This window comes from Saccostrea echinata, unplaced genomic scaffold, assembly GCF_033153115.1.
Source record: "Saccostrea echinata isolate AGI-Se365-2 ecotype Australia unplaced genomic scaffold, CSIRO_AGI_Sech_v1 ptg000029l, whole genome shotgun sequence".
NCBI classification, from domain to species: Eukaryota; Metazoa; Mollusca; class Bivalvia; order Ostreida; family Ostreidae; genus Saccostrea; species Saccostrea echinata.
In genome coordinates this window covers 9956412-9972512 of record NW_026889778.1, presented here as the reverse complement: position 1 = coordinate 9972512, position 16101 = coordinate 9956412, and the positions used below count along the sequence as shown (strand labels likewise).

Here is a 16101-nt window from a genome sequence, read left to right as displayed (position 1 = left end):
TTCTAGAATGAAACAATAATGTATCCTGATATTGTGAGAGAGAGAGAGAGAGAGAGAGAGAGAGAGAGAGAGAGAGAAGTCCCTTTTTGAACCCTTTTTTTATTTTTTAGCAATTTAATAAAAATATAAGTATTTTTTTTTTTTTACTAATTTTTTTTTTAAAAATCCTTCCATAAAATGATAGGTGTGAACAGCAACTTGATACGTTTCATTAGAAATATTACTATATATCTTATTTTCTAATGAATGAGGTTAAAATCAAACAAGAAACAATGAAAATGTTACCCAACGGTTAAATCATCGGGATCGAGATACCTCTCATACTTCGATACGTATACGGATACGGATACGTATACGGATACGTCAGATAGAACAATCTCTACTAATAAGAAAAGGCATAATTCCTTTTGGAGCAACATTTCTTTTAAGGACCCTCTCTACACTAAACAAAAATATTTTTTGGACATTGAGAAAACTGTATTGTATAAAGGTGTAAATATTGAGCTTATTTTTATCATTTTCAATATAGGGTGCCTGGCTTTTACCCCCGGGAAAAATGCTCAAAGTCAACAAGGTTTTGATGAACAGAAATCACTGTTGTTAACCTAAGTGGGGAAAAAACATGCATATGAGGTTTTCAATTAATTAATCTTGGCCTATCAAAATATCAAGAATGCTTGAATTGATTAGAAATAGATTGATTAACTGTAATTTTCAATTTATTTTATTTTAGATCTAAGGGTAGATTACTCCAACTACATAAAAATGCCACAGAATCAGAACTCTTTAGTGTGCAGTGTATAGAGGGTTCTTAATCATATTGTAAATTTACTGGGTGGCAGTACATACAAAATTTAGTACATGTTTCACACCTCAAACAAAGGGTTTTTGCTGCCACCAAATTACTTGGTACACTCCAAGCCCAAGCTTCATGGCTGGATGACTATGCCATTGTGTGCATAATTATTAAACCTATCATTATCAATGATAGGTTACTATCATGGACAGAGGGCAAGGTCACTAAACAATGAATGTTGGACCTGATGTGCTAAACAGTCAATAAAATCCTTAGAATTAATAAAGGAAAAAAGATCTTTTGTCCCTTCCCTTGTCTTTCTTTCTGAATTAATCAACTTTAGCCAAAATTAAAACATTAAAAATTATTTACATTAAAAAAAAAAAATAAAATCAAAACAGAAATTTAAGGACAGTTTAGTAGTTTTTTGAATATTTAGGATTTAGCAATTACACCACTATAACTTACAACTAGAATTATATCTCATCAAAAAGTGCAAAGAAAAGGTTACTCACCATCTTGCCTTCGATTCTAATTAACAGATTAAGAGGACACAGCAAGAAGTCAAAATATGATTTTTTGCAAAGTTCAAATACAGGGATATTCCTTTATTGCTCAGGTAGTGTGTAAACTTTCCCTGTAATTGTTGTAAGCCGAGACAATCCAACCACATACAGATTTTTTCCCTTTTTTCTGTTTTCGTTTTCTGTGGAAATCTCTGCTTTTCAAGACCAATTTATCCATTTTACCTCTAAAAACAAATCTTTACTAATGTCCACAAGTCCCCTGACTTAAATCCCATAAAAATGACATGAATATCTTCATACTGAGATTTTGAATCTATAGAAATGAACCTTATTGTGTTTGAAAACTACTCACTGTAGACTGTCATCTGACCTGTTGCAGACAGGTATATATTACCCTAAGGGGTATCATCTGGGCATGTACAAAATGGCAACAGTCAGGATCAAATCATCGTTATCTTGCTTAAATAACAAGAAACACACAAAGAATTGTAATGAAATAGATAGAGACACAAAAGGTTTAATTTTTCGTGTGAAACATGTACTAAGTATGTTGTTAAACTTTTTCCCTCGCCATTCGATTTGGTCCCTCGCTTCAATTCGCTCGGCACAATCTCATGATGCTCGGGAAAAGTTTACCAACATATACTTACAACATTTACAACACAGGAACACGTTACGTTCCTTTACAGTACCGTTGTCAGAGACCTTTAAAGTTTAGCACTATAATTGGTTCGTTGTCATGACCTCTGAGGTAAGGATAAGATAATATCCGTCCGGTGTCATTCAAAACATATAAGAACTTTTACTGAATGCATAAAAATTCATGTTTTTGTTCAATTCCAGGAATACACTTAATCATTGGAGAACAGATACAAGATTTAGCATTCATGTCTCTGTTACTTAATAAATTCCGAGTAGTTTTGATTGGCTAACACATACTATGGTGTAAAAGCATGGATGTGTGGTGAAAAAAAAAAAATTCGTCGCCAGTTTACTTAAAAAGCACTTTAGTTTCTTAGTTTGAAAAGTAGTTCTATTTTCATTCCATTAGACACATAACAGCATTTTGGAGAACACATAACTATATGAAAACTTGACATTTATAATCAAAATGTCCGTTGTCAGTACTTGTTAAGTTAATATGGTCCGGTGTCACTTGTCTTAACATGTAATGAAATATAAGAAGATAACGAACAGTATTCAGGCTCAAAAGTCCATCAAACAATACAAAATAGGAGCAGAGCAGACACGGACATCCAAACATCAGAGGTGGGATCAGGTGCCATGGAGGAGTGAGCATTCCCTGCAGACCGGTCACACCCGCCGTGTGCTCCTTGTCATGATCGGGAAATAACGGAAAAATCCCTCGACAATTCAGTGTGTAAATAATGGCCTAACAATATGTATGAAAAAAGTCAGTCAGCATTTGACTCAATGATAAATTGTATTTGCTGGCAAGGTCGACCATAGAACTTACGAAATGATGACTTCAAACGATACAGCTGATATTCTTGTTTCATCAACTTGTTTGTCAATAATTTACCTCGTTTTTTTTAAGTCTGCCTATGAAATGTTACGAAAATGATCAGTTTTATTTACTTTTAAAGTACATAGTATCGGGGGGGGGGGGGTCCCAACTTAATCTTAAACCGTTTATGTAGTATGAAAGCATTCTTTGAAAGGCCGGTTTCTCTCCCCCCCCCCCCTTCATCAACTTGTTTGTCAATAATTTACCTCGTTTTTTTTAAGTCTGCCTATGAAATGTTACGAAAATGATCAGTTTTATTTACTTTTAAAGTACATAGTATCGGGGGGGGGGGGGGGTCCCAACTTAATCTTAAACCGTTTATGTAGTATGAAAGCATTCTTTGAAAGGCCGGTTTCTCTCCCCCCCCCCTTCATCAACTTGTTTGTCAATAATTTACCTCGTTTTTTTTTAAGTCTGCCTATGAAATGTTGCGGAAATGATCAGTTTTATTTACTTTTATAGTACATAGTATCGGGGGGGGGGGGGAGGGTCCCAACTTAATCTTATACCGTTTATGTAGTGTGAAAGCATTCTTTGAAAGACCGGTTTCTTCCCCCCCCCCTTTCTGTTACGGTAGAGTCAATTCTCTTGTCGAAAAAATGAGAAAATAAACCACCCCCTAAATAGGATTTTCTTCATTCTATGTAGTTTGTCAAAGAAATTTCAGGTAAATTGCCAATAACTGTCCTAGCCCCTCCCCCAACTTTCAAAAGCGATGTTACAATACATGCATGAAGAGATACCAGATTTGAGCATATATTATTATGATTGTAGTAATAATTTTAAATTTTGTTGGTTGTCTGAAAGAAGCTCAAATTTCAACAATTTGAAATTTAAAAAATGAAAAAAAATTCAAATCCGAATCTACTAGGTACGTGCATGTATTTTGGTGTGCATACAGTAATTATAACGTGTACAGCTATTAAAATATCAGCAATAACCCCCCCCCCCCAAAAAAAAAAAAAAAAAAATTCATGATAGCCATACTGAATAGTATGCCTTTTATTTTACTATTCGCAAAAAGTAAAGATAATTTTATTAGTTATAAAGTGAAATATTGTTAGCTATACACGATGCCAAAGTCTGTTGGTTGGTTGCTCGCTTGCTTCATGTCCCTTGAACACTACTGACTGCCTATTGAGGGATGCTTTAGATCTGTATTCGGCTTTTACATTTGTATGGACATAGAGCAGAAAAAGATTTATTTCCTACCAACATCTGTCTACTATGATACGGGACTTACACTGGTCTCGACGTCCGCGTTGAGATTCGAACCAGTGACGTAAGCATCAATTTCTTGCTCCTCCACACTAGAGTGAAATGATCTAACCACCGCATGCGCTTCGCGCTGCTAAGGCTTTCCCCCTTAAAAGTCTAACTTTGAAGCTTGGTAAATCTTAAATTCCTTTGTCATCGTCCACCAATCGATATTTCATTTTTTTTTGGGGGGGGGGGGGTTATAATGAGATTGGTCCTTTGAATTTAAATTTAAATCATTAAGGTTTTCTCCTAGAAACAATTACAGAAGAATCAGTGCAATGTTATCGACGAAGTATGCTTTTAAATTTTCTGCTAATAGCACTTGTTCGAAATCTACGGCGCCGCTGGAGGGCCAGATAAAAACAAATATTTTTTGTTGAGACGAATGAGATATTTGTTCGGACAAACTAGATATTCATTCGGAAAAATTAGATATTTGGTCGGGCGAATTAGAAATGTTCTGACGAATTACATAATCGTTCGGCGAAATGATATGGCCGGTTTTCTTTTCCAACATTTCGAGGTATTATTGATAAATAGAATACATTAAACAGTAGTTTATCAATGTTGTATACAGTACAATTCTGAAAACGGATCGATAACAACGGACTGAATTTTCGTAACTTGTCATGACAACGGACATAATTCAATTAAGCAAAAATTTTCAATTTAACTTTACTTTGATTTTTATTTCAGGAGCTAACAATATCTCATAATATTACCTGTACCTAGTGTTGGGTATTAAATATGTTCATTCCAAAGAAAAATTAAATAAATCATTTTTTTTAAGCAGGGAGGTGTATCGTCAACGGAAACTACAACTGTAATATAACTTGTTAATATCTGACATTATTGATGCACCAACATATATATTGTCAGTTCTGTTCCCCATTGCAATTTGAGAGATTGTAATCAATTAACTCACCTGGAAAATGAAATAAAATTAATTACTAGTTCTCTGAAGATATGACACCGGACGGACATCATCTTAACCTCACCTTTTGGGCATGACAACGAACCAGTTTTAGTGCTTAACTTTAAAGGTCTCTGACAACGGTACTGTAAAGGAACTAAACGTGTTCCTGTGAACATGACAACTTGTAAATTTTGTATTTAATGCCACCCAGTAAATTCTAAAATTACAACATGACGCTTTATTTACAGATGCCGAATCTATTGGCTCTTCTCTATTCTCTATTTTGTATGCTTGATATACTTCGCCAAATCTTGTACAAATTGCCAGAGAAATGGAATGCAATACTCAGGTAACAGTGATTTTCAGTTTGACAGCGGTTGTTACCGCTTCAGTTGTCGATGTAATTGTGATTGATCATGGAACTGTCCTTCTAGAACACAGAATATCTGCCGAAATTCCCAAAGATTGAATTGCCAAAACTGCCAAAGAAACGGGTTACAGTACTCAGGAAACAGTAACTTTAGTTTCGATGTTTCCGCTTCAATTGTCCATGTAACTGCAATGGATCATGGAACTGTCCCTCTAGTAGAACACAGAACATCTGTAAAAGCCCACAAGGATCTGGAGGTCGCTGTTGAGGAGGCACAGTAAATGGGGAAAATTACCCAGCCGGGAAATTCCAACTTGACAAAGACTGTTTCAGAATTTTCTGTAAATGCAACTGTGATGGTTCATACAGCTGTGCCTCCGACCAGGACATCTGCTGAAAGACTCAGTTATAAATCTGATTATGTTTTTGCAGTTAGAGACTCCGAAAGTTTAAGATGCATGAAGGGCATAACTGTTGTCAAGTTTGGTCTAATTTGTGAAATGATTGATACATAAATGATTTTCTAAGCAGACCTTCGTAGTTTTCTTGGCATTTGTTTTGGAAAGAGGACATTTTCAATGGTATTTTCTCATCTGAAAATCTTTTTTTAATAATACAGTGCATACATTTGATTTAAAATACATATTACATGTATTAGAAGGAGCTGAAAAAATAAGGGGTTTTTATCTCCCAGATGATTCGATACGCAGGAGCATGCTATACGTATGAATAATTTCTAAAACGAGGCAAGCTATTGACAAACAATTTGATGAAACAAGGATATTAACAGTCTCGTTTGACGTCATCATTTCGCAAGTTTTATGGTCGATACAATGACCTTGTCAGCAAATACAACCTCTCATTAAGTCAAATGCTGACTGACATTTTTCATACTACTTGTTACACACTGAATTCTCTGTGGATTTTTCCGTTTTTTCCTCTCTATCATAACAAGGAACTCACGGCGGGTGTGACCGGTTGGCAGGGGATGCTCACACCTCCATGGCACCTGATTCCACCTCTGATGTTTTAGGAGATCCGTGTTTGCTCTGCTCCCGATTTGTATTGTTTTGATTAACTTTGAGCTTGAAAACTGTTCGTTATCTCCATATTTCACATTACTTTTATGATGATATTAAGATGAATTACGTCAGAACACCATTGTTTCAATGAAGTTTTTTTTATACATACTCACCAGGAAAGAATCATTATGACTGGGTCCTATCAGCAGTTTAACACAATAAGGAGACCTAAATAATTTTTCCCGATTTCTACAAGTTCAAGCAGCAATTGTTAGATTTGTTTACGATATACGATTGTATTATTTGACTAATAAGATAGGAATGATGATAAATACTTTACCAACAATACATGTACCCCGCCTGTTTAATTAAGGGTGGTCGTGTTTTTTTTTTTTTTTTTTTTTTTTTTTTTTGCCATGCACTAAACAATTAGGGTTTTTTTTTTATTTTATTTTATTCTAATCATTGTCATTCTACATATCCAAATAAACGTATTTTATTTTATTCTAAACTTAAGCTGATTTATTTTTCATGAGTTAAAATGCATACATGCACACGATTTATATACATGTTAATATATATATATATATATATATATATATATATATATATATATATATATATATATATATATATATATATAGTTATACAAGAGGCGTGTTGTGGGATATTTTGCGTATCTCAGACTCACGTTGTGGGATCCATAGGTGGTTTATGGGTCATCTATATTTTGACCCATAAACCATGTACTCTAAACTTCACACAAATGGTGAAAATGATATTATTATCATAAAAAACCAAAAAAAATTTTTTTTTGACCCACAAGGATATATAGAAAAATGTCCCACAACTCAAAATCTATTTTTAGAACAGTCGGTCTAAGTCCCTCGCTTTCAACATTTTGTGTATCTATAAATGTCAAGTGGAATGTCCCACAATACGGGTTAGCGATACACGCAATGCATTGTGGGAGAAAAATGGCGGGGTTGAGCAGGGGGAAGAGAGCTGTAAGTACAGTGTTTTTCTCATTAAACAGCAAGTAGAAGGGCGATTGAATATAAAGTTATAAACGAGGGACTGTTGAATTTGTTTGAACTTATGCACAATTGAATAAAAATGGTGGACGCCTCAGTCTGAAGCGTAAGGGAGCTTGCTTGCCAACCTTAAGAAAAGCACATGCTCCGATTCGGAATGCAAGTGGCATACATCATACATGGGGTACTAGTCAGCGAGTTAAGAAAATTTGAGCGCTTACATTACTTTTTCCTTAGTTTGAATACATGTTTACCGCTGATGTAAGAAAATAGTGAGATCATTAACCACAGAAGCGATACAGTCACTGTATCACTGCATTCGACATTTTCGCGGCAATTTTTTCCCGACGTTATCAGGTTGGGATTCATCCCCCGATATCGGGATTGTCTCTGAAATGAGGGATATTTCCTTTTATGGTTATAATAAAGTCGCGCCAAAGCGGGATTTTTTCGTGCATTTCAACTGATCCGCGTTCGTTGTCTATTTGAAGATAGTCGCGGAATGTCAGCAAGTGTGGTAAGTTGAACACTTATATCTGACTATGTGTGAGTCAGAAATTTTACATAATGATGTCTAATTAATAGTAATTAACAAATATTAAGATAATAAGAGTGTTTAAGACCATTAACGACAATAAAAATGTTGAAATTGAAAGGTACCTGGAAAGTTTACATGTTATGCCTCCATTTTGAATCGCCACCTAGCTGTGACAATTGTGATTAACCAATCAAATTTGATCTTTCACTTTTTCTATAGCATGATCATTGTATGGCGAGCTGTTACTGCTAAAAATCATTAAAACAAAAAATTATTCTGATATTCTTTTTTCTTCGGTAGTTTTAGTTATGTTTTACCATTAAACATATTATAATTTATTTTTTTGTCTGTGGATCAATTCTGTATATTGTAAAATATATTTTAGTATTTGTTTACAAGGGAAAGGGTGTGTGTTATTGATACAATGTTTCAAAAGTTATACATAAGAACGCAGTTTTAAATAAAAATAAATGTATTTAAATCATCATGGATTTATAATTTTTTTACAGCACGGTGTAGTAATTCCCATTTCATGCTATTCATTTCCCCCCCACCCCCCACCCCCTCTTTCTTCTCACTTCTCATGTGAAGTCCAGACATCCAGGAAACAGTTAATAGAATGTTTCATTATTATAAATGTGCAATTGCATGACATTTCACATATTTACCTTTTATAGGAAAAGGTTTCTAAGAAAGGGGTGGTGTCCCTGAAACCCCTGAAGGTAAAGGCTGGCGTTGAGAGACTGCAGAAGCAGTCTCTCATCACAAAGACCCTAAGCAGGAGGAAAAATACATTGTTTTCCAAGGTTTGTAATTTTTAAGCTGTATTAAGACAATTGTTTATAAACCAATAAAAATAAGTTATTTACGACTGTATATTTATATTACGTGTGTAATAAATTGATATAGGCACACGAGCTGCATGTGGTGACTGGTTCTCCTGTTAGAGTTGAGGTCCATGTACCCAACTCTAACAATCGGTATGTATACCGTAGCCAGGGCTTTCCTACACAGGTTAGAACTTTTTTACATTGAAAACAACAATTCTAAACAGATATTTATGACAGAGTTTGTTAAATACCTTTCGTTATATTGGACACTCTTTTCATGTATATATTTTTCAGCAGTATATAATTGTACATAATTGTAGAAGTTAATGATTTGAGTAGGAATTGTACACAAGCATGGTGGTCATTGTAATGGTATTCTATATGCAGAAGGAAAGCCGGTCACAAGAGTCACAGTCTGGACCCTCAACAGGATCACAGCCTGGACCCTCAACAGGATCACAGCCTGGACCCTCAACAGGACCTGTGAGGTACCCTTCCCCCCCACGGCTTTTGCGCAGTGAGGACAAAGCGACCCAGACAAGTGTCTTTGAGGACCAGGACAAGTGTCGGATGTGTGGGGAGGGGGAGTTGAGCACCAGGGCACTTTGGGTTGGGTGCTCCCAACCCAAATGCAATTATTGGGTGCATGCCTGTTGCCTGCATATTAGGGCAAAGAGCCAAAGGGCTCTTTGCAAGATTGACTGGTTTTGCCCTCAACACTGGAGGGATGAAATAAATTAATGTTTAACTTAAATAGTTACCTTCTTTATTTGTCCACCTCTCTTAGTTCTTCCAAGAAATGAATTATCGCCGATTTGGATTTGCTTTTTACAGACTTCCATCTCTGCTTATAGGACAATACCAGACTAAGGCTCATGTTGTCCAGGACATCTTCAACCATTTGAAGTAATGTTGCCCTAGTCTGGTTGTCCAGTGCCTGATGTTTTTCCCTCTCCTCTGGCAGAACAAATATTGGCTGGAATTTCCGTCTGCATGAGAGGTCATTTCCAGAAGATTCTAAGAACTCCAACATGTTGTCTTGGCATCTTCTGGAGAAATGAAGGAGTTCTTCATCCAGAGTGACTCCTCCTATACTGATCAGTGTACGGGACGCAAACCATCCGCTGCTGCGTACCATTTTCCTGTTCAAATAAAATCAGAAATAAAAATAGCTAAAACATTTTAAATTAGATTAAAACACCTTTGATCGTGATTTTTAAATCTTTAAAATGTTTACCTGAATTCAAAGATTTCTCTGGATAAATCCACTGCGTAAGAGTACTGTGTATCAGTGGAGGAAATGGTCTGAAGTTCATACACTTTTGATCTAATCTATTTAAAATGTATATTGACATTATAGCATAAATTATTGTATTTATGTAATACCCGTATTCTTGTCATCTTCATACTGAATCATTCCAATTTTAACGTTAATATGCAATTAAACAAACAATAAATAAAATGCATTGGAATTCTTTAACATTTATCACAGGTTTATAATAGCTTTTCAATATGATCTACATCTCTTTATTCAATTAATTCATGCTTATTAAGTACCTTGCCTAATCTGTCTACATTTCGACAAATGTTGGTCCAGATTTGATTTGTGGGGACTCCAGAGGGTACAAGCCTTTTTGTTTCTCTGTTTTTTGCTTCTAGCACAAAGTCCCCTCCTTCACCTTTGCTATCGTTACCCGAAACACTGTAGGATTCATGTCTCTCAATGAACGCAAGAACTTCGGGCGGACATTGTATACGAGTCAAGGAATCCCTAATGTATGTTTCCATGTAAAAAGGCATATTAAGACCAAAAAAGAGAGGGGCAAACTTTGCTTTGCTACAATTAATGGCATCAGTATTGTTGCGCCTGACACCTGCTCTGAATACATGGATGGAGAGGCAGTAAGTAAATACAACCTCCCGCATAAATTCATATAAAACAGTAGGCTGAGATGTCTTTAGCCATTCATAATACCCCCTGAGAGATGGATGAATGTGGGTAGTCTTACAGTGTCGTACATAAGGTGTTAGAAGCTCCTCAGACACTGCATGCAGAAATATCTGCAATACCTGCCAGCTCTTATGGTGATCTTTAAAGAATGAACAAAAGAAAAGGTATTTTAAATGGTCAACAATACCAAATTTGCTTATAAGGCAATGAAATATATGCTTTGAGTGAAATGTTTACCTGCACAAGCACGTAATGACGCTAATGCAGTGGGACTCTTGAATCCTAGCATTTTGCCTAGGTCCTCAAATGCAACCTTCCACATGAAACTAATTATGCTTTTCACCATATTTATTTCGTAATGGCCCAGGCCTTAAATTATGACAAAATAATAGTCATGAGTACATATATACCATGTATATATATATATATTCAAAATCATGTATGTATGAACATAAGTATCTTATAATTTGTACCTACATTAAGTAATTAGAAATTACCTGGTATGAGGAGTACATTCTTAAATTTTTTGCACTGTTCCATCCTTATAGTAGTAGAATGCTCAGAGTCGTTTCGATGTTCATCGAAACTAGGAGCATCTATGAATTCCCTGTGGCATGTTGGGCACAGGAAAGAAGAGTCGATCAAACGGCTACCTATTATTATTGATTTTTACATACATGTACTGCATTTTTGAGTTTAAAACAAATAATAAAGATAAGTTGATTAAAAATTGTAGAGATGTAAAAACCTGACCCACCTAGTGTATATGGTAGTGCGTCACAACCCAGAATTGTCCACTTCCTGTCCCCACACATTGTGAGGTCTGATATATGACTTAAAACCTGTAACAATATTTATTTAAAAGTATGCATACAGACGCACTTGAATTTCCTCTGTTGTTTTTGCGCACCAGAATTTCCTCTGTTGTTTTTGCGCACCAGAATTTCCTCTGTTATATACTCTATATTGTTGTTTACTTTATGTTATCAACCGATTAAAAAATGTTATAATAACACAAATACCTCATCAATAGCGTCATATGAGCAGGGATTCTCAAAACAAGGTTCTCCCATGACTACAGAGGGTGGCTCTTCTGGGTGTTGGGACACGACGAAAGAATATCTGTGATATTGAAGATAGCTCATTATGACGTGTCATTTATTTAAATATGAAAACTGCTATACAATGTAAAATACACACCTTTCGTCCGCTCTATTTTTCAACTGAACGTTGTTGCCATCAACATAGTCTGTCCCTAATGCATGCTCCTCCCAAACACTTTCAATTTTTTGTGCAATGAATTCGTCTCTGTATATGAATTGTGAATATTTTATAATTGATTTCAACACTGTGCTTTATAAATATTTATTTAAATATGGTAAACATGCAATATTTATTTAAAAATGCCTATGAGGTATGTTTTGAAAATGCATGATACCTATATATCCGGAATTTTTCATTCATTTTTGCTTGATGCTCCATTAGCATCCTTGGTACATCCCTGCACTCCTCTGAGGCATGCAGCCAGTTACATGGAGATAGCTGCTCCTGTTTTTGCAGGGTACTATTTTTTTCCGGAAGAATGTGAATAATGTTGGTAAAAACACTTGCAGTAGACTTAAAGTCATACTGGACTCTCCATTTTCTCTGCAGAATCTGTACATAATTTATGAAACTTAATGATTTGCAATCATGGGAAAACCTGCACTTGGATTACATATAGAAATCTTATTGGATAATTTTAATTAAAAACTTAAATGAAAGTGGTTTGCACATCGATCTGCTTATATAGATCTTAAAATAGTTATGAATATATATGAAAATATATGATTAAACCTGGTTATTGTCAAAGAATGTGACAATGTCAAAATCTTTTGGGCATTCCAGTTTTATAGTTCCGTGGTCTTGTATCCAACGCTAGAATGATGTAAATAACAAATGATTTATTTATCACGTTTAACCCTATATCTCATGCTGGCACGTAGAATCAGGATGGGGGGGGGGCACTTTGTTCCAAACATAACCTTTTACTATTGTAAATGTACGCTGAAAGGCTGCCCCCCCCCCCCCAATTTTGGTGTAGTTTAGTTAAACCATAGCAATTTAGGTAATGTATTTATAAAATTTAGATTAGAATGGAAGTTTGTACCCCCCCCCCCCCTCCACACACACACATACACAAAATAGGATTTTCGAATTTGGCCAATTTTTTTTTTTTCTTTCTTTCTTTTTTGGCATGTCATGGTAAGTAAAAAAAATTCTCATGCTGGACCCCCCATTTTCAAAAGCGATGCTACGTGCCTGTCATGGATTTCATTAATTTGGATAATTCTTTTATTTGCTATGAAAGGATATATTGTATTTAAAGTTTATGAAAATAACAGTTAATCTTATTTTAATTATGTCTTTATTTGTTTCAAACCCAGGTATAGACATGTACCTGTAACGTGGAGTAAGATCCACATGGCAGTCCCGAAGACAACAAAGAAACTGCCGTTTTACTGCCTGTTGCAAAATATAGCATCAGCAGATTGGAAAAACTGAATGGCGCTACAAAACTTCTATTACATAGGTAATAGAGCTGCTCCATAGCTCTGACCTTATTCACCCCTATATTTGTGTCCCCGGATAATCCATGTAGGAATCTGATAAGGACTGAATTGCGTTTATGCATCCAATCTAAAAAGTAAATTACAATACTACACATACTAGCTGAATGGTAACGTTTTATTTATTAACACTTTTTATTTTACTTTTTGTTTCAATGCAACATCTTACCATCAAAATTGAGTTGTTGTATAAAACTTGCATCTTTATACTCATTGGAGCAGGATGTGGCATCTTCTGCAACCTGTCTTGCTACAAAACGTCCTATACTGCCTGCTATTTTACCCAGGCTTTCTTCACAAAAAACACCAGAATCAATGGCTTCTAAAAATTCGTTTAGATATTCCTTGATGGTTATTTTCTTTTTTTTACAAAGTTTGTCCTCTGCAAACGAGGCACAAGCATTACAAATATAAGTTGAATGTGCAAATAAATCGCCATTTTCAATGAGGGCCTCAGTTGCACTCTTCCTTATTTTTTTGCCATCATTTTTATAAACAACAAATTCCTTCCCTTGGGAGTAGTTGTCGTGCTGTTTACAGCTACACTGCTTCCTTTTGGGTGGCATATCTATCCTATTATAAAGTTATATGCATTTATTATTCGTATCTCTCTCCCTCCCTCCTCCCCCCCCCTCTCTCTCTCCATAAATAGGTATATCTGCTCTTTAAATAATTGAATGATTTTCATAGATAAATAAAAATATATCGCCTACAGATGTGTACATGTACATGTTTTCTTAAATAGAGACAGTTATTAACATATATGAACAATTAACAATGTATGGTAAACTGCTTTTTCTTCTTCTTCCTTTCACAGTTCATACCACCATTTGGTGTATTATCAAACTATTTCACTGAGATTCGTTTAGAATGACAAAATATTTTAAAGGGAAAAACAATTATAAATGTTAGAAATTGCACTTTTTTCATAGAAATAAGCGACGAAATGAAATTTTAAAAAATGTCCAACTTATCTTTTGATAGATTTGTTTATAATGTTAAAATATTGATCAAAAACATTGAATGTGTCATTTATTTGCAGAAAACGCATGTATCGATAAACATTTTTATCTTTGTCCTGTTTTTTTGAGGCACTTTATGCTGTCCAAGGACTACCAGGATATTTTATTAAAAACATGCACGCACTGAACGCCTTACTTTATTAGACGATGCGAAAATTGTATCTGAAACTGCTTTCAATTGGATGATCAAAAAGTCACATGCTTCCGGTTTTAACAGCAATGGAAGTCAAAGTCAAGATCTAAGTATGTGAGGTTTGAAAAGTTAGATAAATGTCGTATTATTGATAAAATAGCAAGTTTAAATGGTGTTGGATGAAAAACAGTACCTTTTTTCAGTTTTCAAATGGGAAAAGGCGCTCCCACAGACTATGAAATTTCAATCCACTGGCACGGATTCCTTCTTCAAGTCTTCCTGTACGTGTACTGTATCAGAAATTTCGCGCTTTAGCTTATAAAGCATGCATTGCTTTAAATAACAAAAGAAGTTAACATTGTCTCGCATACACGAGATATTTATTTGACCATAAAAGGAAATATCCCTCATTTCAGAGACAATCCCGATATCGGGGGATGAATCCCAACCTGGTTATAGCTTTTAACATATAAATTCAGTAAACAAATAAGAAAAGTAAAATTACGATTTTTTGCTCATTGATCTATGACTTTTGCACACATGACTTTGCTAGGGACGGATAAATGCAGATACAGTATAACTCGGTTATAACGAAGTCACTGGATATGCGAATTTACTTCGCTATACCCGAAATTCGTTATATCCGTATTAGGAATTCGTTAAATTTATATAGCTGGGGATCCAAGAAAACTTCGCTCTATCTGTGAATTCGCAATATCCGTGTTCGTACTAAACGAGTTTTACTGTACATATTTATGTCACAGCGATTTTTTTCTACCCATTGGGAAAGGGTCCGGTACCGGTTCAATTGGGAAAAATAGCATCGAAGTAGAACAAAGCAGTTTCTGTCATTTAAACAAATAAAACATATTTGGCGTTTAGTCCAACCTCATTGCCTATTACTGTGTGTTTTAAAGAACAAACAACAAGTATTTATTGTTTTTCATTTCTCTTGTTTTTTCACATTTTCATGATTTCAATTTGTCAAAATGTATGACACTACGCTGTCTACACCACAGGTCCTGCCATATTACGACTAATCTCTACTTTCGATGTAAGCGGAAGTGAAAGAATTAGTCAACTTGTACGTTTCATTTAAAAGGAAATAATACTACATACAATGTCATCATAGTCTGTTGCTTGGAATTGGGAATTTTTAGTCTCAAAATTGGGAAAAATTAACGTTTTTTGGCATTGGGAATGATACCGTTTATCGGTACCAGTTATATAAGGAAAAAAAATCGCTGTGTCATACATTTAGGTACTTGTGGACAGAACTTCCACCTCCTCCCCAATATTCAACCTCAGGGCTTGTTGGTATTTTCTTCACAAATTATATTTATTACACCTATTTATCATGTACACCATAGCAAAAAATTGGGGGGAAAAAGCAAAATCATTTCATACAAAAAATCCCCACTTTACGTATTAAATAAAAGAGAAAAGTATGCCAGTGTGATTTGTTTACATTGTACTCCCGCTGGTCTTCCTGGGTTAAAAAGAAAACTTTATTTTATTTCAACCTAAAATGTTGATTCACCAGTCCATGTGAAAGACATCGGACT

At 35.0% G+C, this 16101-nt stretch overlaps 1 protein-coding gene across 1 annotated transcript; it reads right to left on the bottom strand.

Annotated features, from left to right (window-relative positions):
- Positions 1 to 1074: 1074 nt before the first annotated feature.
- Positions 1075 to 11917, bottom strand: LOC133194945 (uncharacterized). The gene is made up of 6 exons (XM_061330843.1): positions 11795 to 11917; positions 11530 to 11614; positions 11270 to 11425; positions 11010 to 11141; positions 10368 to 10911; positions 1075 to 1120 (listed from the first exon to the last, which is right to left on the bottom strand). Exons 1-6 carry the CDS (start codon positions 11915 to 11917, stop codon positions 1075 to 1077), a joined length of 1086 nt encoding a protein of 361 aa, XP_061186827.1.
- Positions 11918 to 16101: the final 4184 nt, after the last annotated feature.

What these genes read in the sequence shown, in the direction of transcription:
- LOC133194945 (XM_061330843.1), bottom strand. Translation starts at nt 11,917, where the DNA reads ATGAGCTATCTTCAATATCACAGATATTCTTTCGTCGTGTCCCAACAC. An exon ending in CGCACTACCATATACACTAG is followed by an intron (nt 11,426 to 11,529) that starts GTGGGTCAGGTT and finishes CAATAATAATAG; the next exon opens with GTAGCCGTTTGATCGACTCT. An exon ending in GAATGTACTCCTCATACCAG is followed by an intron (nt 11,142 to 11,269) that starts GTAATTTCTAAT and finishes TCATAATTTAAG; the next exon opens with GCCTGGGCCATTACGAAATA.